Genomic DNA, 26,597 nt, shown 5'->3' with positions numbered 1-26,597 from the left:
CTGAGGTCCTGCTCTCCAGGCTTCACTGCTGGGGCCTGTGATTGGGCCCCAGCAGACACATGTGGTGCACTGGCATAATTACATCGCCGCGCCCTACAGTCGCCCCAATCACAAGCCCCAGCAGTGAGATCTGGTGAGCAGGACTTCAGTCGCAACATAGAAGAGAAGCGAGGATGCCCCAGTGAGGTAAGGTAAGGAAACATAGCGGACGGACAGGGGTGCAAGTGTGAACAATGTTTTTTGGTTGACAGACTCTAAAATATTCAGGTTCACATTGGACCTGAAATATTTTGAAAATTTTTCAGTTGATTCTAGTTCTATCTGAATCAGTTAACTCATCCTTAGTCACAGCACATGGATAATGAATGCAATAATGCCAGCGTGCTAGGATAATATGGGATGTAACAGTACAACAATTTAACTTCATAGTAATACATAGAATGGGGCCACAGTTAATTCCCCCGCCCCCCCCCCCCCACACACACACATAGTTTTCACTAAACCTTGTGATACCTTAATGAGGTATAGATAAATAATATAACATACCAAGCACATCTTTCTTTAACTTACGAAGATCCTTCACAAAGTCTTCAAATTTAATTTGTGACGCTTGAAACAAATCCTGAGGCTCTGGTAAAATGAATGGACTTTCTTCCTTGCCAGTATTCTGAAAGTTAATAGAACATTTCAGCTTTTAAGATTCTAAGGTCAATTGAAAAAATGTGTACAAATTCTAACAAATCAAAAATATAAGCATAACTGTTATTTACCACTTACATATCCCATGTATAAAGAAAACATATTCACTCAAATTAGAGTTCACAATCTAATTGTTCATCTAATCTGAAATGCATATAAACACAAACAATGTTGAATACAATAAATCATAGCAATCTGATGGCTAGAAATTCAGGAAATCCAAGTAAAAATGCACTCTGCCAATCCAACATAAGGACTCCTGCACACTCTTAGGGGGCATTCACATGGAGTAACGTGGCGCTGATTCTGGCATGATAATTTGCGTAAGAATCAGCGCTGCTTGGGCAACACGGTGGCTTAAGTGGTTAGCACTGCAGCCTTGCAGCACTGGAGTCCTAGGTTTGAATCCCACCAGTAATAACATCTGCAAGGAGTTTGTATGTTCTCCCTGTGTTTGTGTGGATTTCCTCCAATTCTACAAAGACATGCTGGTAGGGAAAAAAAAGAATATTGTGATCCCTATATGGGGCTCACAATCTACATAAAAAAAAAAAAATCAGCGCTGCTAAACGGAATCCCATTGAACTCAATGGGAAACTCAATGGGATTCTGTTTAGCAGCACTGATTCTTACGTCAGTTATCGTGACAGAATCAGCACCGCATTACTCCGTGTGAATGCCCCCTTTCTGTATATCTCCTGCTTGGACTACAAGTTCTGTGGTAGGGATGGGCTGTATTAGGGCGAGTTTAGAAGTGTTGGGTGAAAAAAGGTTGAGTGGGATGGAGTGAATACAACTAGTAGGGAAAGGAGGCCAAATGCCAAAAGCCTCATGAACAAGAACTAGTGGAGAAATGTGATAATGTTGGAAGAGCAATATGACATAGAGGGGATAAGCAAGACATGGCTGGACTCCAGCTATTACTGGACTGTTTATAGACAGGGGAACAGTCTGTTTAGAAATAAGCATACAAATAGGAATGCATTTGCATTTACATATAATCATGTCTTAACCTCATCCTACATGATGAGATCAGAAAGAAAAAACAATACGAAATGTATATATTTTTTGGTATAGTTTATAAGATGGGTTACAAAAATTTGGCTTCAGGAATGCCAATTATCTACAGGTAAGAGAAAAGCTTAAAGGGGTTGTCCACTTTCAGACCAATTTTGAGAGATACATGTTATGGTTTATATAATTATAAGTTATACAATTTTCCAATATACTTTCTGTATCAATATGTCACAGTTTTCTAGATCTCTGCTTGCTGTCATTCATTCTGCTTATCTCTGGTGGTTGAAATTCTGATCATGGTCATGTGATTTACAGTCCATTGTCGTGATGATCGGTCCATGGTCATGTGAGGAGTACATAGGTGTTCATCGTTATAGTCACAGCACAGTAATCAGACATCTGCTTGGTAATCAGCTGTGCACGTGTGTGCGTGCGTACATGACCGTGGACCATAAATCAAATGACCATGGTCAGATTTGTATCCACTAGAAGTAACAGAATGAATGACAGCAAGCAGAGATCTAGAAAACTGTGACAGATTGATACAAAAAGCATATTGGAAAATTGTACAACTTTTTATTATACAAACATAACATCTGTCTCGCAATATTGGTCTGAAAGTAGACAACCCTTTTAACAGTATAAACTGGGAAAATGTTCTCAAAGACAAGGGAATGTAAATGGGACATTTTCAAAAATATTCTACATATGGCCTTTGAAAAATGTATACCTAATAGGAATATATAAGATAGTGACGTTGCATCAGTGCCGCACCTCCCATGAGGCGACCTGAAGCGAGCGCTTCAGGCGGCACTATGCCAGGGCCTCAGGGAGGGCGGCATTTTTGCTAACCTAAGCCAGTCCAGGACAAGCTGTCCTGGACTGGCTTATCACCGAGCGGTGGTTTGGGGAGGCCGCTGGAGCAGCGCTGCTCCGGCAGCCTCCCCTCACGCTCAGGCAGAGAGCAGGCAGTCTCCGGGCCTACTCTCTGCCGGCGAACGGGGTTAAGCCCCGCCCGTTCACTCGGCCACGCCCCCGATCCACATGGCCACGCCCCCGATCCACACTGCCACGCCCCCGATCCGCCCCCTCCTCCCGGCGGGGGGGGGGGCGGCTTTCTGCAGTTAGCTCGGGCGGCGAAAGGGGAAGGTTCACCCCTGCGTTGCATTAAGGTAGTGACTGAGCATTAAAAATTCTGAAAAGAAAAATAAGATGCGTAAAGGACAAATAAAGGCAGCAAAGACATGGCAATTAATATTATTACAACAACCTGTACATGTTATATTTATATGTATAATGATCACCATCTGTATATTATTGTTTTTAAATTGTGCCATGTGTATTTTAAGAGGGGAACACCCATTGGGTAGTTCTTATTATCCTGTTGGTATTTGTACTCTGTACACTTGAGAAAGGCGCATAGTCTTCCGGAACGCATGGTGTGTATTGGCTTTTAAACAATAAAAGAAATTCATATTTTGGTAAGCGCTGGTCCATTACTGATCCATCATGGTTTTGGTACTGCTGTTTGGATCCGGTCCTTTTTTCCTGCATCTTTGGCATCTATTTGAGATGGAGGAACCAGAGGCTGCATTGACTTGATATATGTCTTCAGTGGGTGTTGTGACTTCATCACAACCCCCAAGGTAAACAGCCATTGTGATCAGGGGCGTAACTACCGTGGTAGCAGCAGTAGCAGCTGCCACAGGGCCCGGGCCATTAGGGGGCCCGGTGACAGCCGCTACCGCTGCGTTTTTTTTTTTTTTTTAAATAGTCCGTTACGGGCCCCATTCACTTGCTGATCCTGGCTGGGCCGGGATCAGCAAGTGACACCGCGGGCTCCACAAACACTATCATTATACTCAGGGGTCTTTGCAGACCCCCGAGTATAATGATCAGCGCAGTGGCATAACTACCACCATAGCAGCAGAGGCAGCTGCCACAGGGCCCGGGACATAAGGGGCCTGGCGACAGCTACCTCTGCTACCCCCGCTCTTATCGCAGACAAACTGTTTTAACTGCGATAAGAGCAGGGGAAAGCTGGAAGGACCTTGTGTGACGTCATCCGTCACATGACTGGGTGGGCGTGTCTATAGCCCGTACAGTCCTGGAAAGAGAAGGAGAAATCTGCTGCGAGGTAGTGAAGGGGAGGGGGAAGGGAGATGCAGGATGGAGAGTGTCTGTGTGTAAGTGTCTGTGTGTAAGTGTCTGTGTGTGTGTAAGTGTGTGTGAGTGTGTATGTGTGAGTGTGTATGTGTGAGTGTGTATGTATTTGTGGTGAGGAGCAACAGTAACCTAGGGGCAGAGATGGAGGGGAGGACATGAAAATGTGGGTAGAGATGAGGGGTGCATGAAACTGGGGGCAGATGGAGGGAGGGTATGAAATGTCATGTGACATCAGTGTGTTATTAAAGATGGCGAACACAACCAAAGACTGCAGCGGAGCCGGAGACAGGTAAGTAACTTTTTTTTTTATGTCTGTATCTCCCCACGGTCTCCGATTATTATACTCTGGGGTCTGAAAATACCCCAGAGTATAATAATTGTTTATGGGTGTTCATTATCGGGCATAATCCCGTGTGCAGGGGCCACAATGGGGTATAATACTGTGTGCAGGGGCCACAATGGGGTATAGTACTGTGTGCCGGGGCCACTATGGGACATAATAGAGCTTGCAGGGGGGGGGGGGGGGTCGGTCGGTCGAGGTCTTCGGTGTCGGTCAGGAAGGGGGGGGGGCCCATGTCAAAAGTTCGCCACGGGGCCCCGCCATTCCTAGTTACGCCACTGATTGTGATTTTTAAAATATACGTTTAATGAAACGGTAATACACAGGGCATTGCTCAGTACTTTCTTTTTGTCATTATGTTTAGTACATTATAGTCTGGGGTCTTTTCAGATCCTAGAGTATAATAATTGTTCATGGGTGGTCCACTATGGGGCATAATACCTTGTGCAGGGGCCACTATGGAGCAAAATACTGTGTGCAAGGGCCACTATGGAGCATAATACTGTGTGCAGGGGCCACTATGGGACATAATAGTGTGTGTAGGGTCCAATATGGGGCATACTAGTGTGTGGAGGGGCTGTTATGGGACATTATACTGTATGGAGGCCACTTTGGGACCTTATAGTGTGTGTAAATGGGGTGTTATACTGTGTGGGAGCCAAGAAAGGGGGCGCTATGCCATGGTGGGACCCCCCAAGTCAAAAGTTTGCTGGGTGCTCAGTTTCTGCTAGTTACACCACTCCCCACAGCTACACACTGTATGGCAAGTAAGGTATGTGGCTCCTGAAACCTGTAGCCATGCTAATCAGCTAAAGATGATCTGCAGGGGTCCTGGAGTTGGACTCCGCAGATGTAATATTGATGGTCTGTCCTACGAACAGGCCATCAATTTTAGAAAATAGTAGAGAAACCCTTTAAAGGGGTGTTCCGGGAATTGAAGCATCCCATGTAGCAGGCAGGAAGGTGTACACTGTCCATGCACTCCTTTGCTCACCACCAGTGTCTATTCAGTCTGGTTCCAGTATCTTTTTGCCAGAAGCCCTGTACCTCATGTGACCGCTGAGACCAGTTAGAGGGCACTGGTATGTGACTATGACGTAAGTGATATCTGTCAGGATTCTCTATCCGGCTGCTGAACCTTCAACATTACCAGGCCAACCAGGGAATCTTTTGCAGTTCCAGAGGCTTCCTGGCTTGATCCAGTTAGCAGCTGAGGAGGCCTATATAAGGCCACACCCTCCTGGCACATGTGCTACTCCAGTTTTGCTTCTGACTTTGCTTTGACTACATCTATGCTGACTTGTGGCTACAATCTTTGATTCCCCTCTGTCTAGCGATTTTGTTGTGGTGTTCCTGATTGGATTTAACTTGGCTCGTTTTCCAGACTCGTCTCTGTCTCATAATTTGATTTGCTGACCCGTGATTTGATGTCCATTCTGAGATCTCTACTCCTGGAGTAAGTGTGCGGATTTGGTGTTTGGTTTATGCTGCACTGGCACACTTCTCTGTTTTGGTGACAATTCCGGGCCTGAGATTCTGTGACAGTTCATCTCTTCTTGCGAGGAGCTCTGGTGAAGGCGTCTTGGCTTGCAGAGGTGTGTTATGTTTAGGTAGCATTCCCTACAGCTCACAGTTGTCAGCCCATTTCTGCTGATGCTGTCCTGAAGACTAGTATATTACTACTTTGTTATTGTGGCCTTGTATCTGAATTCTAACAGAATAGTCCACCCAAATATTACCTTAAATTGTTATGGAACAAATTCAGACACTTGTGGACCAGCTAGTCCAAGGTGTTGCTGAGATGATTTTACAACTGAAGAAATCTTTGTTTCAGCCTGTTACTTCTGCTGTTCCCAAGGAACCTAAGATAAATCTGCCTGATTTTCTAGAGATACAAAATGTTTTGCTATTTTTTGTGACAGTATTTTCACTCTTCTGGTGATGAGCAGCAGAGTGTGGACATTATTGCTTCACTTCTGCAGGGTGATCCTCAGGCAAGGGCCTTTTCACTAGATTTCCAAGCTCCGGTATTCTTTCCTGTGGACCGTTTTTTTTTTTTTTTTTTTACAGTGCTGGGGTTACTCTACGATGAACCTCAACTTACAGCCGTCGCTGAATCAAACCTGATTGCCCTCCGCCAAGGTCACCGTCCAGTGAAAGATTACACTGATACGCTAGGTTTTGTTGTTTTGAAATGAATAGGTGTATTGGAATGGTTTTTTGCCCAGATTCCGAAAATGACCTTCAAAATTCCGTATCACCTCAGGTTTTTTCACAAATGATGGAAATGTGAAAATTAAAAAAACATAATTTTTAATCACATTGATACATGACCACGTTTGTATCTTGTGAAAATCTTATCTGGAGGGACGGAATGATTGTGTAAGGGATAGATAAACATAAATACATACTCAAACAAGATATTAACCCCTTCCCGCCGATGGCACTTTTTGACTTCCTGACCAAGCTCGATTTTTCAAAACTGACGTGTCACTTTATGTGGCAATAACTTTGGAACGCTTTAACTTACCAAAGTGATTTTAAGAATGTTTTTTCGTAACACATTGTACTTCATGTTACTAGTAAATTTGGTTGATATGTTTTGTGTTTAATTATGAAAAAATAGGAAATTTGGTGGAAATTTTGAAAAATATGCATTTTATAAAGTTTGAAATGATGTGCATTGCATACAGATAGTCAGACCACCAAAATTATATCATAAATCTCATGTCCCAGATCTCTGCTTTATGTCGGCATCAAACTTTAGGCGCCCTTTAAATTTTTACGGACATTATAAGGTTTACAAGTTAAAACAACAATATTCAAAATTTTCAAGAAATTTCCAAAACCCATTTTTTAAGGGACTAATCCAGTTATGAAGGGGTTTTGAAAGACCCTTGTATTAAACCCCCCATAAATCACCCCATTTTCAAGACTGCACCCCTTAAATAAGCCAAAACAACATATACCTAGTAATTTAACCCTATAAGTGCTTAACAGGAATTAATACAAAATGGAGGTGAAATTTTCAAATTTGATTTTATTTTACTAATATTTTCGTTTAGCCCTAGAATTTGCACATTCACAAGGGGTTAAAGGAGAAAACGCATCCCACAATTTATGCAAGTTCTCCCGACTACCATAGTACCTCACTTGTGGGTGTAAACTAATATATGGACGCACAGCAAGAAGCAGAAGGGAAGGCGCGCCAAAGAGCTTTTAGAGGGCAGATCTGGCTGTGATCAGTTTCAGGAACCATGTCACATTTACAAAGCCCTTGAGGTGTCAAAACAGTGGAAACCTCTAGAAAGTGACCCCATTTTGAAAACCGCACCCCTCAAAGAATTTATCAAGTGATGTAGTGAGCATTAGTAACCCCAAAGTGAATATGTAAGCTGTGCGGATTAAATTGGGTACACCAAATCCCATTCTATTTTCCCACTAGCTCCTATGACACGGACGGGGAAGAGGGGCATTCTGGGGGGTCAGCGCTGGTGCATTATCTCTCATAAGCTCTAAATATGGGGTGTCCCCTGAAAACACTCGCACAGCATATACATTTCCTTCTAGTCGCAGCCACTTACGTCCTAATGATTTGGTGACTTTTGGGGGTTTTGTTTTCACGTTGTACAAGCTAGATTTTTATTTTTATCTTCTGGCAATGTGGCCATATGAGGGCTTGGTGTTTGCGGTATTAGATGTGCTTTTCAATGCCACCATTTTGGGCCCTGTAACTTATTGACTACATTTTATTAACTCTTTCTGGGTGGGATATAAAAGGAAACATCAATTCTAGCATTTCTTTTTAGCATTTATTTTTTTCCCCACGCAGCGTACAGCATAAGTAACATGTTACCTTTATTCTACGGGTCGCTACGGTTACGGCGATACCTCATTTATATTATTTTTTAATTCGTTGCTATTTATGCAGAATAAAATTCAATTTAGGGAAAAAAATCTATTATTTTTGCATCGCCATCTTCTGAAAGGCATAACATTTTTATTTTTCGCTAGACAGAGCTGGTTGAGGGCTTATTTTTTGCGGGAACACCTCTTCTTTTTATTGGTACCATTTTGGTTTTCATCTGACCATTTTATTACTTTTTATTGAACATTTTGTAAGGGAAAGGTGGTGAATAATCATTATTTTGTGTGGTTTTCTACGTTTTTTTTTTACGCCGTTCGCCGTTCGGGTTAAATAATGTTTTAATTTTATTGTTCAGGTTATTACAGACGCGGCGATACCAAATATGTAATGTTTTTTTCTTTATTTTACATAATAAAACATTTTATATGGGAAAAAGGGGATTTTTGGGGCTTTATTTATTTCTAATTTATTTTAAACTTATTTAAACTTTTTTATTTTTACTTTTTTCTCACTTTTTTTTTTCTGTTCCCATGGGGGATTGAAGCAGTGATCGGCTGATCACTGCATCACTATATGTATCTGCAATACACGTGTTACACGTGTATTGCAGAACACAGGAAGCTGTCAGCCTGTGTGGACGGACAGGCTGACAGCTTCCTTTTTAGGCAGGATCAACCAGGTAGTGAAGGGGGTAAGTGATGGGGCAGACCCGGGGTCACTGATCAGACCCCGGGCGGCCCCCTACGAACACCGGCACCCCCCGAAACCGGCGCAGGGGGTGCCGATCGCCACCATTTTCATACGAAACTCCGAAGGTGTCGGCGGTCATATTGACCGCCGGCATATCAGGGGTTAACACCCGCGATCGGACCCGATTCCGACCGCGGGTGTTACAGGGCACTGTCAGCTGTAACATACGGCTGTCACCTGCAGCGCATGGTGCGCACACAGGTTCTGTGTGTGCACCATGCGCCCGCAGTAATAGTACGGCAGCGCCGTACTATTACAGCGCATGTCGGGAAGGGGTTAAGCACTATATACCAAAAAATTATTTTTGGTATATAGTGTATATAAAACGTAATGAAAGACAATTACACGTCATCTGACAGACTTTATTCAGAATATTGTAAATAAAAAATTTTTATGTAAAAAAAATAAAATAATGTAAAATATTCTGAATAAGGTCTGTCAGAAGACATGTAATTGTCTTTTATTAAATTTCATATATTATTATTTTTTGGTATATAGTTCTTAATATCTTGTTTGAGTCGATCAAGGCTTTGTCGGCACTGTGTGAACTTTTGATTGATCATTTTCAGAATTTGTGGAAAAAAATCCATTCAGATACACCTATTCATTTGAAAACAACAGAAAAAAGTTGAAAAATTGCGTATCAGTTTTACTGTTCAGAATTTTGTAGAGGATCTGTCCACTCTCAATGGAATGATCCTGCTCTCTGCTGCCAGTTTCATCAGGGCCTGTCTGGTACTATTAAGGACTTGCATCTCTGGATGATACCGTAACTCTCAACATTCATTTGGACCGGTGTTTACACAAAAACATAACATAATGATCCTTTATCTCCACTACTTTGACTACTTTGCCTCCATCTGAGTTCATTCTTGGGTTACACCATGATCCTATGCAGCTAGGATTCACTAGATCGACTCCTGACAGGAGAACATATCGAAGGCAAAAAGAACTTTGTTTCTATTGTGGAGAAGCCAGTCACCGGCTGTCCTAAACGTCTGGCTCCAGAACGACTTCAGCACTTAAGTGGTTCATGGGAGAGCCACCTAGGTGACTAGGTATCATTTTGTTTTCTCAAAAAATTCTGCTTTCTGCTTAGGTATCAGCTAATGGCAAAACTGTTGCTGGTGAAGCATTTTATTGTGGTTCTGCAGCTAATTTTTTACACTCTTGGGTTGTTAGACTGTTGAGGATCTCTATTTTCCCACTGGTGACTCCTGTCAATGTTACCGCTGTTGATGGTACTCCACTGTCTCAGTTCCAGTTAAATTTGCCACTCTAGAAATAGGCATTTCAATAGGCATAGGCATTCTGAAATTATTTATTTTCTCGTTCTTGATAATTTACCTGCAGAATTTGTGCTAGGTCTTTTTGGTTGCTCTCCAATAATACAATACTTGACTGGGGAAAAGGGGAGCTAATTAAATGGAGCTCTAAATGTAATGCTTTCTTGTTTTACCTTGTCTGTCTCTGCAATATCATTATATCCATATATCATACCTTGCTTTTTCGTAAGAGACAGTACATAAATATACCGAGACTTGTGGTACTTCTGTCATTAGGTTCTTATACTAAGGAAAATTGCTCAGTTGAGGTTACTTCTACTAATACTCCTAATTATGTCTCTCCTCCCGCCTTGACAGCGATGAGCTCTGAGGTTAACATGGAGTCTATCAAACTGTATAAAGTCTGGGATCGGGATCTGTTGTACGTGAGAAAATACCCAAGTTTATATGGGAAAAATCTGCCATCCTAAAATTTGGAAATCTGTTTTGAAATCTAAGGGTTGCCCCTCATAAAGGAATGGGGGTACTGTCAGGATTCTCTATCTGACTGTGGCACCTTTAAAGTTACTAGGCCAACCCAGGAAGATTTTGCAGTACCAGAGGTTTCCTGGCTTGGTCCAAATAGCAGCTGAGGATGCCTATATAAGCCCACACCCTCCTGACATATGTGCAGACTTTTAGTTTGCTACTCCAGTTTGGCTCATTTTCTGGACGCATCTTCATCTCATGTTTTGATTTCTCATTACCTTCTTTAGGTGCTGACCCATGATTTGATGACCATTCTGAGATCTCTGCTCCTAGGTGGATTTTTGTGGATTTGGTATTTGGTTTCTGCTGCATTGCATCTACTGTATTTGTAGCACACTTAACTGTTTTGGTGGCAATTCCAGTCTTCAGATTCTGCGACAGTCCGTATCTTCTAATGACGAGCTCTAGTGAAGGTGTCTGGGGCTGGTCTTGGCTCACAAATGTGTGTTACATTTAGGTAGCATTTTCCACTGCTTGTAGTTGGCCTTTAACTTAATATTTTGTTGCACAAGTAATTACAGGATTTCTGTAACTGTAAATGAGACTTCTGCACCTCTCAAAAGGTATTTTGGCCCACTCCTCATGAGCAAACTGCCCCAGTTGTCTCAGGTTTCAAGGGTGCCTTTTCCAGACAGCATGTTTAAGCTCCTTCCAAAGATGCTCAATAGGATTTAGACCACTTCAGAATAGTCCAGTGTTTTCCTCTTAGCCATTATTGGGTGTTTTTAGCTGTGTGCTTTGGGTCATTGTCCTGTTGCAAGACCCATGACCTGCGACTGAAATCAAGCTTTCTGACATTGGGCATAACATTTCTCTCTAGAATCCCTTGATAGTCTTGAAATTTCACTGTACCCTGCACAGATTCAAGACACCCTGTGCCAGATGCAGCAAAGCAGCCCTAGAACATAACAGAACCTCCTCCATGTTTCACAGTAGGGACAGTGTTCTTTTCAAGATATGCTTCATTTTTACATCTCTAAACATAAGGCTGATGTTCCTTGCCATAAAGTTCGATTTTTGTCTCATCTGTCCATAGAACATTATCCCAGAAGCTTTGTGGCTTGTCAGCAATTTTTATTTATTACTAGCAGGAGGACCCAGCTTCGCACGGGTATATTTAATTTTTTTCTTTGTGTAGTGGCCGCATAAGAATGTCCAGTTTTGCACTGGTGTATTTTGTATATCGTTTGTGTGAGTCCATAAACGTCATGAGATCATGTGTATCTCATTTCGGATGTCAGTGAAAAACCTGCGATTGGTTGTTATGGAGACCTGCAGTAAAGCTGTGTGTATGTGACCTTGTGTATCAGTGTCATCCACAGCGCCGTCCCTTTAAGGCTGACATAAAGTAATGAAGAAAAATGGTTAGGTTGCTATGAAAACCTGGAGTAAAACTCTAATATGTGGTACTCTGTGCAGGTCTACATGCCACAGGATTAGATATGCACGTCTGCACAAAGTACCACACACTGGAGGATTAGATACACAGGTCAGCACACAGCATCACATGCCAGAGGATTAGATACATGCGTCTGCACACAGTTCCACATGCCAAAGGATTAGATATGCGCGTCTGCACACAGTTCCACATGCCATAGGATTAGATACATGCATCTGCACACAGTTCCACATGCCAGAGGATTAGATACGCGCATCTGCACAAAGTACCACACGCCAGAGGATTAGATACACCGGTCAGTGCACAGTATCACACACCAGAGGATTAGATACACATGTCTGCACACAGTTCCACATGACAGAGGATTAGATACATGCATCTGCATACAGTTCCACATGCCAGAGGATTAGATACGCGCATCTGCACAAAGTACCACACGCCAGAGGATTAGATACACCGGTCAGTGCACAGTATCACACGCCAGAGGATTAGATACACATGTCTGCACACAGTTCCACATGCCAGAGGATTAGATACACGTGTCTGCACAAAGTACCCCACAACAGAGGATTAGCTACACAGGTCAGAATACAATATCACATGCCAGAGGATTAGATACGTGCATCTTCACACAGCACCACACGCCGGAGGATTAGATTTGCATGTCTGCACACAGTACCACAAGCCGGAGGATTAAATACGCATGTCTTAACACAATCCTCTGGCGTGTGGTACTGTGTGCAGTGGCGCGTATCCAATCCTCCGGCGTGTGGTATTGTGTGCAGTATCTAATCCTCTGGCGTGTGCATTTGTGTGAAGACGCGTGTATATAATCCTCTGGCGCTTGGTACTATGTGCATATGCGCGTATCTAATCCTACGGCTTATGGTACTGTGTGCAGACATGCGCATTTAATCCTCTGGCGTGTGGTACTGTGTGCTGACTTGTGTATCAAATCCTCCAGTGTGTGTTACTGTGTGAAGACGTGCGTATATAATCCTGAGGCATGTGGTACTGTGTGATGACATGTGTATCTAATCCTCTGGCATGTCGTACTGTGTGCAGATGCGTGTATCTAACCCTCCCCGTGTGGTATTGTGTGTAGTAGTGTGTATCTAAACCTCTGCCTTGTGGTATTGTGTGCAGTGGCGCGTATGTAATCCTCCATTGTGTGCTATTGTGTAAAGACGTGCGTATCTAATCCTCCGGCATGTGGAACTGTGTGCAGACACAGGTATCTAATCCTGCGGTATGTGGAACTGTTTGAAGACGCATGTATCTAATCCTCTGGCATGTGGAATTGTTTGTAGATACGCATATCTAATCCTCTGGCGTGTGGTACTTTGTGCAGATGCACATATCTAATCCTTTGGCGTGTGGAACTGTGTGCAGACATGCATATCTAATCCTCTGGCATGTGATACTGTGTTCAGACGCGCATATCTAATCCTTTGGCATGTGAACTGTGTGCAAACTCGTGTATCTAATCCTCTGGCATGTGATACTGTGTGCTGACCTGTGTATCTAATCCTTCAGTATGTGGTACTTTGTGCAGATGTGCGTATCGAATCCTGAGGCATGTGGACCTGTGTGTAGATGCGTGTATCTAATCCTGCGGCGTGTGTAACTGTGTGCATTCGCATGTATCCAATCCTCCGGCGTGTGGTATTCTGTGCAGTGGCGCATACCTAATCCTGCGGCATGTGGAACCGTGTGCAGGCGTGCGTATCTAATCCTCTGGTGTGTGGTATTGTGTTAAGACATGCGCATCTAATTTACTGGCATGTGGTACTGTGTACAGACATGTGAATCTAATCCTCCGGTGTGTGGTACTGTGTCTTCACACACTGTGTGGTACTGTGTCTTCACTGTGTCTTAGATACGTGCGTATCTAATCCTCTAGCATGTGATGCTGTGTGCTAACCTGTGTATCTAATCCTCCAGCGTGTGGTACTTTGTGCAGATGCGCGTATCTAATCCTCTAGTATGTGGAACTGTGTGCAGACGCACGTATCTAATCTTTTGGTGTGTGGTACTTTGTGCAGATGCACGTATCTAATTGTCTGGCATGTGGAACTGTGTGCAGACACGTGTATCTAATCTTTATTCAAGTGGTATTTTGTGCAGATGTGCGTATCTAATCCTCTGGTGTGTGATACTGTGTGCTGACTTGTGTATCTAATCCTTCGGCGTGTGCTACTGTGTGCAGACGTGCGTATCTAATCCTTTGGGTTGTGGAACTGTGTGCAGACGTGCATATCTAATTCTCTGGTGTGTGATACTGTGTGTTGACCTGTGTATCTAATACTTCAACGTGTGGTACTTTGAGCAGACGCGCCTATCTAATTCTCTGGCATTTGGAACTATGTGCAGACGAGCATATCTAGTCCTCTGGCATGTGGAACTGTGTGCAGATGCGCGTATCTAATCTTTCAGCTTGTGGAACTGTGTGCAGACACGCATATTTATACCTCTGGCGTGTGGAACTGTATGCAGATGCGCATATCTAATCATCTGGTATGTTATACTAGGTGCTTACCTGTGTATCTAATCCACTGATGTGTGTATCTCAGTTTGGATATCAGTGTTGGATTGTACATGTGGAGTGACCGTGTGTATTGCAATTGGAATAGTAGTGAAAGACCTGCAGGTTTGTATTGGCTAAGGAGGGGGGCAGGGTGTTGGGAAAGCTGTATCTCCGGAACGGTATGTCCGAGTGAGTCGTCTTAAACCTTCCCGGACACCTGAAGTATCTGTGTGCCAAATTTGGTGGTTTGGTCCAGTTGTTTGGTCGTGCATAGAGAACAGACAGACAAACAGATAAGAATTCATTTTTATAATATAAAGAGATTACTTTTCTCAGATTCAAGTTTTTTCTCATTGTGTGTTTCTCTTTCATTAAATGAGGGGTACCAACTATTCTGGCCATGTGTATTATGAGATGTGTAGCTATGTTTTAATTTCTGTGCTCATTGTTGTAATGGGGTTTGCTTCAATGTAGGTTGTGCTAAGATTGTCCAGGATTTGGCAGATGCTTTAGTCCAGGTCTGGGAGGAGATCCCTCAGGAGACCATCCGCAACCTCATCAGGAGCATTCCCATGCATTGTAGGGAGGTCATACAGGCACTTGGAGACCACACACACTACTGAGACTCATTTTGACATATTTTAAGGACATTACATCAAAGTTGGATCAGCCTGTAGTGTGTTTTTCCACTTTAGTTTTGGTGGTGACTCCAAATCCATTGGTTAATAAATTTGATTTCCATTGATGATTTTTGTGTGATTTTGTTGTCATCACATTCAACTTTGCACATAACAAAGTATTCGATGAGAATATTTAATTCATTCCGGTCTAGGATGTTATTTGAGTGTTCCCTTTATTTTTTTTTTTTTTTTAGCAGTGTTTGTATATGTATATATATATATATATATATATATATATATATATATATATATATACAGTATATATATATAATATATATATATATATACACTCCAGGTTCTATACATCAATTTCTAGAACTGTAATGTAAAATAAGATAAGAAAGGTACTGTATTTTTCGGACTATAAGACGCACTTTTTTTCCCCCGAATGTGGCGCCTGGCACCCGCCGTAATAGAGAGGCGGATGCCGGCAAGGGATAGATGCAGGTGCCGGGGCCTGAGACATCGCTGCGCTCCTCTGCCCTGCATGAAGCCAGCAGCGGCAGGGGCGATGCTATTCCGCTCCTCCGTCCCCCCGCCGCTGGCTTCATGCAGGGCAGAGGAGCGTAGCGATGTCTCAGGCCCCGACACCTGTGCCAGCGTCTATCCCTCGCCGGCATCCGCCTCTCTATTACAGCGGATGCCGGGTCTGTAGTCTGGATTGGCGGCGCCTTCTCCCCCGGGGCCGGTCCCCACCGGCCCCGTACCTGTGAAGTTGCAGGCCGGCTCCTGCGCGGTGATATCGCAGGAGCCGACCTGTTCGGGTGACAGCCGGGAGCCTACTGAGGCTAACAGGCCTGTCACTGCTATATTAGTATTGTGGCTGGGTCTATGACCAGCCGTAATACTAATATACAGAATGTCCCATAGACGGCAATACAGTTGTATTGCCGTCTATGGGACTTGCAATCAAGTGACCGCAGGTTCAAGCCCCCGGGGGGAAATAAAATAGTAAAAAAAAAAAAAGCTTTAAAAATATATAATAAAAATATGAAATAAATAAAAGTTCTAAATCACCTCCTGTCCCTAGAATATATATATCTATAAAAGTAGAAAATCATATATCATAAACCACCGGGTTTTTTTTCAATACAAGGTGATCTAAGCAATAGATATTCCCCAAAATGGTATAACTAAAAAGTACTTCTGGCCCCGCAAAAAAAAAACACTCTATGCGTCCCCGTACAGCTGCAGGGTCACCTGTCAATGTGGCCTTGCAGCTGTTGCAAAACTACAACTCCCATATATTAAATATTTTACCATTTTTTGCTTCAAAATTTTTTCCCCTATTTTCCTCCTCTAAAACCTAGGTGCGTCTTATAGTCCGAAAAATACGTGAAAAATTACAATGTGAATTTCATTGTAACAAATACTATAGGTGAAATTTTAATTTAAATCATTGAATTAAACATACTGTACATTGAAAATCGAGAATCGAGCAGACTTACATCATCAAAGTGGCGTACATAGTATGAAACAATATATGAAAGCAAATTCCTGCTGTTATCCTAAAAAAAAGAAAAAGAAAAAAACATATATAGATAAATATTGTTATAGCACTTTGGAAAAGCAAATGCAAATTAGAAAAGACTAAAGTCTAAAACATTTTTGGCTCAAAAAGTTAACACAAAGCATATCCAGTCTGAACTCACACATCCTGTTTGCTGCATTTGTTGGATTCATTTTTGTTGGCCCCCCCCCCCCCTTTTTTTTTAAGGTGAAAAACACCGTTTAAAGTATACAAAAGTAAAGTATACAAAACACAGCGTACTTTGGGCATATCATTTGTGGTTTTCTCACAGAACAATCTAAGACTTGAAAAATGGCAAAAAAGCGTTTCAAAATAGAGATGAGCGAACAATAAAATATTCGATATTCGTTTCGAATAGCGGCTCAATATTCAACTATTCAAACGAATATCGAACCCCATTATAGTCTATGGGGAAAAATGCTTCGTTTCAGGGGATCCCACCATTCAACTCAGGAGGGTCACCAAGTCCACTATGACACCTCAGCAAATGATGCCAACACCTCTGGAATGCAACTGGGACAGCAGGGGAAGCATGCCTGGGGGCATCTAACAAGCCCAAGTCACAGTTTTACCCCACCATCACAGCCTATCAACTACACACTTTCCACACTCAAAAAAAAAACTCTATCAAAGTGGGAAAATACCTGGAAACCTTCTTTCCTCTCCAATTGGATGGACAGAAACCCAAATTTTAGTCTATTGAAACCTTAACAAGCACCCCTTTATATCACGTTGCCCACAGATGGCATAGGCAATGGGAAATCCAACAGTACCCACCCGTAACTGTCATTGTGTGTGTCTGTGATGTGGTAAGACCTTCCAAAATTTGTGAGACCTTCAAAATTAAGTTAGAGGCCCTTAAGCTGAGCTACCAGCAGAGATCGAGGCCCATGAGGTGACTTCAGCCTTTTTTTCTGCAGAGTTTTAGGCCCTTTAAGTTAGGTCAACCTTGCATCAGCAGAGATTTATTGGTCCTTTGGGTGAGTTGAGCCTTTAAACAGCAGAGATTTACATTTTGGCCCTTTGGGTGAGTTGAGCCTTGCACCAGCAGTGTTTTTGGCCCTTGGAGTGAGTAGAACCTTGCACCATCAGTGTTTTTGGCCCTTGGAGTGAGTAGAGCCTTGCACCATCAGTGTTTTTGGCCCTTGGAGTGAGTAGAGCCTTGCACCAGCAGTGTTTTTGGCCCTTGGAGTGAGAGGAGCCTTGCACCAGCAGTGTTTTGGGCCCTTGGACTGAGTAAAGCCTTGCACCAACAGTGTTTTTGGCCCTTGGAGTGATTTGAGCCTCTAACCAGCAGAGTTGGAGGGAATCAGGGTGGATTGAGACTCTAACCAGCAGAGTTGGGGGGAATCAGGGTGGATTGAGACTCTAACCAGCAAAATTGGGGGGAATCAGGGAGGATTGAGACTCTAACCAGCAGAGTTGGGGGGAATCAGGGTGGATTGAGCCTAGTAGGAGCAGAATTGTGCAACGCTGATGGTGGAGGAGTATGAGGAGGAGGAGGAATTGTAGAGGGTGAGCACACACATGAAACTTCATGTCAGGGTGCTTGACACCGGTGGACATGAAAATGATGGGTCTATCCAGTGGCTGTTCATTTTGATCAGCATCAGCCGGTCAGCACTGTCAGCTGACAGCCGGCTGTGCTTATCCATAATTATGCCACCGGCTGCGCTGAAGACCCTTTCCGAAAGCACACTGGCGGCAGGGCAGGAAAGGACCTCCAATGCATACAGCGCAAGTTCCAGCCACAAATCCAACTTGGAGACCCAATAAGTATAGGGCGCAGAGGGATCGGAGAGGACAGGACTGGGGTCAGCCAGGTACTCCCGCAACATGCGCCTATACTTGTCCCTCCTCGTGACACTAGGCCCCTCAGTGGCGGTAGTTTGGCGAGGGGGTGCCATTAACGTGTCCCAGACCTTGGAGAGTGTGGCCCTGCCGGGTGTGCACCGGATGGCAGTTGTTAGCCAGTTGGAGGAACTCTCCTCTCTGCCGCCAACGAGAGTTGATGGAAACATCTCCATCATATTCTGCACCAGTTGCTTGTCGCAATCACTAATGCGACTGGCTCTCCCCTCTACCGGAATAAAAGACGATATGTTATTTTTACACCTGGGGTCGAGGATTGGAAAAATCCAGTAGTGGTTGCTCCTCCTCCTCCTCCATTTCGCCCCATCCATGCTGCAGCAATGGGACGCAATGAACTTCCCCGCTAGCCTCCTGTGTGACAATGAGATCATCTGCCACTTCATCATCCTCCTCCTCTTCCTCCCTCAATATACGCTGTGAAGCAGATAGGAGTGTGCACTGACTATCCTGCTGGGATGGTTCTGCTCCTATGCCTGACTCCTCAGCGTACAATGTGTTATCCCTGATGGCAATGAGGGATTCTCGCATCACACACAGGAGCGGGATTGTGACACTCATGAGTGCGTCATCACAGCTGACCCTCTTGGTGGACTCCTCAAAGACATGCAAGATCTTGCATAAGTCTGGCATCCATGGCCACTTATGGTGCAGAAACTGCGGGAGCTGACTCTGAGGAACCCTTGGGTTTTGGAGATGGTACTACATTAAGGGTCTCTGCTGCTCACACACTCTGCTCAACATGTGGTATGTTGAGTTCCAGCGTGTGGGGACGTCGCACAACAGCTGGTGTTCTGGCAGATGGAGGCGTTGCTGGAGGCTTTGGAGGCTAGCAGCGGCTACTGTAGACTTGAGGGCATACCTCACCTCGGAGGCAGTGTGCTGTCTGTCCCCCAATTTGATGAGCTTCAGCACGGCCTGCTGACATCTCCCCACACCAGTGCTGCAGCGTTTCCAGCAGGTATCTGGGGTCGATGTGATGGCGGAGGTGTAGGAGGAGGAGGAGGAGGATGGTGGTTCAGAGCCCCTGCCAGGAATGTTGGGTGGGGAAATGAGGTGGACCGCCCCAGTTTGTGACTGGGTCCCAGCCTCAGCTACATTCACCCAGTGTGCCGTCAGTGAAATGTAGCGTCCCTGTCCGCATGCACTTGTCCACGTGTCGGTGGTCAAGTGGACCTTTGTGCAAAACGCGGCACTTAGGGCCCACCTGATGTTGCATGCCACTTGCTGGTGCAAGGCGGGGACGGCACAGTGGGAGAAGTAGTGACGGCTAGCGACGGCATAGTGAGATGCCGCACTTGCCATCAGGTCACGGAAGGCCTTGGTTTTCACAAACCGGAATGGCAACATCTCCTGTGTCAGGAGTTTGGAGATGTGGGCGTTTAAGGTTTGTGCATGAGGGTGGGTAGCGCTGCATTTTTGCCTACACTCAAATGTCTGGGAGATGGTGGGTTGCTGGGAAGAGGCGCATGAAGGTGCAGGAGAAGGAGCTGTGGCAGGAGAAGGAGCTGAGGCAGAAAAAGGGGAGGATGAAGGAGAAGTCTCCAAAGTGGCGGAGGCAGATGTGGAGGGGTCCTGATTGCTAGTCTGGACTGCAGTGCCAGCACTGGCAACAGTGGGAGTGGCAGTGGTGGCAACGCTGGACGACGATTTTCCTTCGTTTGCTCTCTCCCACTGAGCCCAGTGCTTGCTTTCCAAATGATGGCGCATGACAGTGGTCGTAAGGTTGCTCTTTTCAGAGCCCCTACTCAGTTTCAAGTTGCAGAGTGTGCAAACTGCACTATATTTGTCCTCCGCACATACATTAAAAAATTTCCACATCACCGAAGACCGTGGCCTCGATCTGGGAGTTTTTCTAGGCTGGCTAGAATAGGGAACATTTTGGGCCCTGCTGGCTGTGGCCTGGCTTCGATGAAGCAGCTGTCCTCTGCCTCTACACATGCCTATGCCTCTAGCCACCCTCTTTGGTGCTGCACTTCCCTCCACATCTACTGTACACTGCTTTCCCCGCTTGACATCCCCCCTGTCCAGGTCGGGTCAGTGTCCTCGTTGTCTACCACCTCCTCTTCCAATTCTTCTCTCGGCTCCTCCTCCACCTCCTGCACACTGACCATGGAAACAGGTTGCCCTGATGGTAACTGTGTCTCATCATCATCGTTACTGAGTGCCGATTGCTGGTCAACAACAACAACAGGAGATGGAGGACGCTCCAGTGTTTGATTATCAGGACACAGAAACTTATCTGGTACCACCTGTCAGGCAGAAAGCCGCCCCCCCCCCCCGCCGGGGGAGGGGGCGGAGCTGGGCGTCACTTAGCGGAGGGGGCGTGGCTTAGCGGAGGGGCGTGGCTTGGCGTCGTTCGCTGGCAGAGAGCAGGCCCGGAGACTGCCTGCGCTCTGCCTGAGCGTGCGGGGAGGCTGCTCGAGCAGCGCTGCTCCAGTGGCCTCCCCAAACCACCGCTCCGTCCTAAGCCAGTCCAGGACAACTTGTAATGCTCCATAGACGAGCATTATCAGGTGCGGGAGGGGGCGCAAACAACAATGATAATTGGAATGAAATAGAATAGGTGAGGCATAGAACTTGTGAATAACATGGTTGTTATTAGTATTACATGTTTCTGCACAATTAGAATTGCACAAGAAACTGGAAATAATATAAAAATTATTTTATCTTCAATACAGTTTTGTAATAAACAACATTAACTGCTGGCATCCACTTGAACATTGATTTGACGCCTTTTTTTTTTTGATGCCTGATCTGTTATATCTGGGTCTGTTATATACAAGCATGTGCATATTATCCGATCTACATAAGTATTGTGATACCTCACAGTGCCATTCAGCAAGCTTTGAGGGGGGAGGGGAATACAGGAAGTGAGAAGAAGAGACTGTAGGCAGCGCCGCACCTCCCATGAGACGACCTGAAGCGACCACTTCAGGCGGCACTATGTCAGGGCACCGGGGAGGGCGGCATTTTTGCTTACCTAAGCCAGACCAGGACAAGCTGTCCTGGACTGGATTAGCGTCACCATCACCGAGCGATGGATTGGGGAGGCCCTGTGGACACAGCGCTGCTCCAGCGGCCACCCCTCACGCTCAGGCAGAGAGCAGGTCCTCTCCCTGCCTGCTCTCTGCCTGATAACGCCGCTCCGCCACGCCCCCTCCTCCCGGGGGAGGGGGAGGCTTTCTGTCGTCCGCCTCGGGCAGCGAAGAAGGTAGGTTCACCTCTGAATGTAGGGCGAAGCTGAAACAGTGAGGTGGGAAACCCCCTTTAAATAAAAATCTGAAAAGTGTGATGTGCAAAAGTATTCAGCCCCCTGTACTCTGATACCACTAAGGGTCTGTTCACATCTGCGTATGTATTCCATCCGGTTAGAATCCGCATGGAGTCCCCCCAGATGGAATACAATCGCAATTGCAAGCGCTGTGCTGTAAAAGCACATGGACCCCATAGACTATAATTGCAATTGTATTCCATCCGGCGGGTCTCCATGCGGACTCTAACCGGATGGAATACATACGCAGATGTGAACAGACCCTTGGCATCATTACCTAACTTGCCAATTTTTTGGGCTGAATAGAAAGAGGAGTGGCCTTTTCTTGTAGCCCCTCCCACCCATTTTATTTGTACTCACATAGTTCCTAGCCTAGTCCTCCTGTTTAAACCTCTCAGGCTAGGGTGCTACAGCCGTTTTCACCCTAGAACTCTTACTCCAGTAGAGCATACTATGATAAGGTGACAGGCACAGTGCTGGAGTCCTGGTATATCTCCCCCAGGTTTCTTACATATTTGTGGTCCAGTGTGGGTCTTCAGTAGGCCTCAGGTGTGGGACCTAGGCTCGTTACTGGGCTATAAAAGGCTGCAGAGCCTACACTTCAGGCAGATCCTGGGTGCGAGAGCGGCGGCGCTTGGGTCTGTCCTGAAATACTGAGAGTCTGCTGAGACCATATTGTGCTATTGTGTTTGTTTGTGTGGTTGGTAGCAAGCCACATATATAGCTAGCATTATACTGTTTAGTTGGTGCTCGGAAGAGCAGGGTTTTGTTTGACGTTTTGCCTGAAGTTAAGGCTGTAGTTTATTTTGCTTATTTTGTACCTGAAATGAATGTTTATTTACTATTGCTGTTTTTCCAAATTCCAAATAAACCTGTGACTGGTTGGGTCCGCACTATTGCTGCTACTGAGCTGCCTTCCTTATAATACATATAATATATTGTGCACTGAAGTATATGTGCAAGCCTTCTAGCCATTATCAAAATTACAATAAACAATAAAAGTAGTAAAGTAAAGTAGGTTACTCCACCTGTTAACGCCACATTAGTCAGCAGCAACTTAATGTTGCTGCTGACTAAATTGCAAGCTCAAGCAAGCTTGGTGAGTCCTTTGCTTCTATTTAAAGGGGCTCTATCACTGGGAAAAGTAATTTTTAACTAATCACATGCTTGCATAGGCTTTAGAAAGTCTATTCCACATCTACCTTTAGTATATAGATTGCCTCAGTGGTTTCTGAATAAGTCCGTTTTTATTAATATGCTAATGAGCTTCCAGCCAGTACAGGAAGTTCCCAGCAGCCTCCTCTCTCCTATTATCTCCTATGTGTGTGAGGCAAACAGGAAGCTGAGTCATCAGCAGCAGCAGCAGCAGTCTCCCATAAGAAACAACAGGGAGAGGTGTGCACGATCTATCGTGCACCAGTCTAATTAGCATTTGAATAAAAACGGACTTATTCAGAAACCACTGAGGCAATCTACATACTAAAGGTAAGTGTGGAATTAAAAATGACTTTTCCTAGTGATAGAGCCCCTTTAAAGCACCTGGGTACAATAATACCTCCCCTTAATTAGGAGCAAAAGAAAAGGCTTTATATTTTGTCAGTAGCTTTCAGTAACTGCATACAGCAAAGAAACTTGCTATGTTCCATGTACAGTACATTCACATTCAAAATTACATTGCATTTAAAAATATACTTACATTGCTTTTTACATCTTTTAGTTTTGGTAGAATGTCTAATGCAAATCCGTCAGCTTGTCCTCGTGTCCTGTTCCCTCCATTCATGTAATTACCAATTGCTAGAATCAAACCCAAAACACGCAGAACTGCAGTGTCTTCTTTTAATATCTGTAATTGTGAAGTTAAATAATTTGTCATTTTTAATCAATCTGAGATAAATAACAAGCAAACTATATACATGGCTATATACATGGCTATCACAAAATGAAAAAAATGTAGAAAAAAAACTTGTCGAAAAGTTTATGCACTGTGCATACAACTACAAATTGATGCATACAAATATGTCAACTCTTAGCTTAGTTTCAAGTGCTACAAGTATTTAAGTTTAATATTTTTCCTAAATCAATATTGCAGGTGAAGGGAAAAAAATTGTAGGATAACTGGACCAATTCCTGACAACCTAGCTGTATTGTGAGATTGAACAGATTCTATATATTGCTAATATCTCTCTGTTTAATAGCTATCCTTTTCTGTTTCCTTCCTTCTCCATAGAGTTCTATTGTACAGATTTGATCAATGAGAGAAAAACAAAAGAGTGAAGAAAAAGTACATTGCTGCTCCATTCATTCCTAATGGACTGCTGCAGATATGCAAGTGCTATACTCTGATATCAGTTCTAAAGAGAGGAATAGACCAGCAGTGTATGTATGACTATCACTCTATTCAGACAAAGGGCCCTAATTCCTCACTAAACCTCAACTGACCTCCTATTCTGTGAATAGGGATACGTTTTCTACTTGAGAAACCCTTTGGGTTCATTCACATGGAGGAAAATGGTGAGGAATTTGGTGTGGAATTTCAGAAATGAAAAAATGGCCTCCCATTGACTTCAATGGGTTCCTTTTTCTGCTAGCATTTTTAAAACTGCTCCCCTCAAATAATTCAAACAGCATTTGGGAAGTTTCTTAAGGGTCCATTCACACGGAGTAACGTGCCGCGTGATGTGGTACGTATACGGCGTGTGAGACTTTGCGCGCCGTAAAAGCTCCCATTGATTTCAATGGGAGCCTAGATCGTATACGCCGCGTTATTTTGCGGCCGCGAAATCACGGCTGCAAAATAATGCCGTGTATATGATCCAGGCTCCCATTGAAATCAATGGGAACTTTTACGGCGCGCAAAGTCTCACACGCCGTATACGTGCCACATCGCGCGGCACGTTACTCCGTGTGAATGGACCCTAACTCTTTAAACATTTCATAGGAATTTAAATAATATGGAGGTGAAATTTAGACATTTCATTTTTATCCAATAATACATTCATTTGTCCCTAAAATTGACATTTTCACAAAGGGTTAAAGGAGAAAATGCATCTCACAGTTTGTTATGAAGTTTCTCCCGGGCACAGAAATACCCCACATGTGGGTGTAAACTTTTATAAATGTTTGGGCACACGGCAGTGCATGGAAGGGAAGGAGCAACGCTGGATGTTTGAAAAGCAGAATTTGCTTGAATAGTTTTTAGGTGCCATGTCTCATTTGCAGAGCCCCTACAGTACCAAAACATTGGAAACCCCCAAAAAGTGACCCCAATTTGAAAACTGCCCCCCTCAAAGTATTTATCAGTTGGTATAGTGAGCTCAGTGGATGGTGAAGAGTGAATACAAAGGTGTGCTGAGTACATTGGGTACACCAAATTCCCTACTATATCCCCAATAGCTCCTATGATTGGAGAGGGTCACTCTGGGGGTCAATTTTAGTTTATTTTCCCTCGAAAGCTCTAAATCTAGGGTGTCCCCTGATATACACTCGCAGAGCTTTCTCTTCCTGCTGCTGCCAGTTGTGTTCTAACGATTTGCGGGGTTTTTGTCCTTACATTGTGCAAGGTATATTTTCTTTATTTTTCTAGTGATGTGGCAATATGAGGGCTAATTTTTTGCGGGATGAGATACATTTTGTAATTACACCATTTGTTTTGTTGCCTAAAACATCAATTCTGGCATTGCTTTTTACCTTTTAATTTTTCGCCATGCAGCGTGCATGGCGTTATAAGTAACATGTTACCTTTATTCTGCAGGTCGGTACAATTACAGTAATACCTCGTTTATATTATTTTTTTATGCGATAATAATTCTGCAGAACAAAACACATTTGGGGACATAAATCTGTGATTTTTGCATTGCCATTTTCTGTGAGTTGTAACATTTTTATATTTTGATTGACAGAGTTGGTTGAGGGCTTATTTTTTGTAGGACAACCTGTGCTTTTTATTGGTACTATTTTGTAGGATTAGATACGCTGTAGGATTAGATACGCTCCTCTTCACACAATACCACACAGGGAAGGATTAGATATGTGCATCTGAACACATTACCACACGACTGAGGATTAGATATGCACATCTGCACACAGTTTCACACGCTGAAGGATTACATACGTGTATCTGCACAAAGTACCACACAGGGGAGGATTAGATACCCACTTATTCACACAATACCACACAGGGGAGGATTAGATACGCACATCTGCACACAGTTCAACAATTCGGAAGATTAGATATGCATGTCTTCACATAGTACTATCGCCAGAGGAATAGATACGTGCGTCTACACACAGTACCACACGGGGGAGGATTAGATACGCGCATCTGCACACAGTACCATATACCGGAGGATTAGATATATGCATCTGCACACAGCACCACACCAACAAGGATTAGATATTTGCATCTACACACAGTACTACATGGGAAAGGATTAGATACGCGAGGATTAGATACGCGCATCTGCACACAATACCACACGCCAGAGGATTGGATATGCACATCTGCACACAGTTACACACGCCAGAGGATTAGAAACGCATGTCTGCACACAGTACCACATGCCGTAGTATTAGATACACTCGTCTGCACACAGTGTCACATGCCAGGGGATTGGATACATGCATCTGCACACAGTACCACATGCCAGAGGATAGCGTATGCGCA

General features: G+C 44.1%; 1 protein-coding gene across 2 annotated transcripts in view; it reads right to left on the bottom strand.

Moving 5' to 3' along the window:
• The window catches only part of FMN2 (formin 2), a 241,998-nt gene that overhangs the window by 28,993 nt on the left and 186,408 nt on the right, over nt 1-26,597 (bottom strand). The window contains exons 11-13 of one of the 2 annotated variants that reach the window (XM_075267760.1): nt 23,631-23,777; nt 16,709-16,768; nt 547-667 (exon numbers count right to left, since the gene is read on the bottom strand). In XM_075267760.1, coding sequence (XP_075123861.1) covers nt 547-667; nt 16,709-16,768; nt 23,631-23,777 — 328 coding nt within the window. Of the gene's footprint in view, nt 1-546; nt 668-16,708; nt 16,769-23,630; nt 23,778-26,597 lie in introns of those variants that run through there. The other variant, XM_075267761.1, reaches the window with a different exon arrangement.

The sequence above is a fragment of the Leptodactylus fuscus genome, chromosome 3, assembly GCF_031893055.1.
Source record: "Leptodactylus fuscus isolate aLepFus1 chromosome 3, aLepFus1.hap2, whole genome shotgun sequence".
NCBI lineage: Eukaryota > Metazoa > Chordata > Amphibia > Anura > Leptodactylidae > Leptodactylus > Leptodactylus fuscus.
Note: the sequence above shows the minus strand (reverse complement) of the source record. Positions and strands in the feature narration are given on the sequence as shown.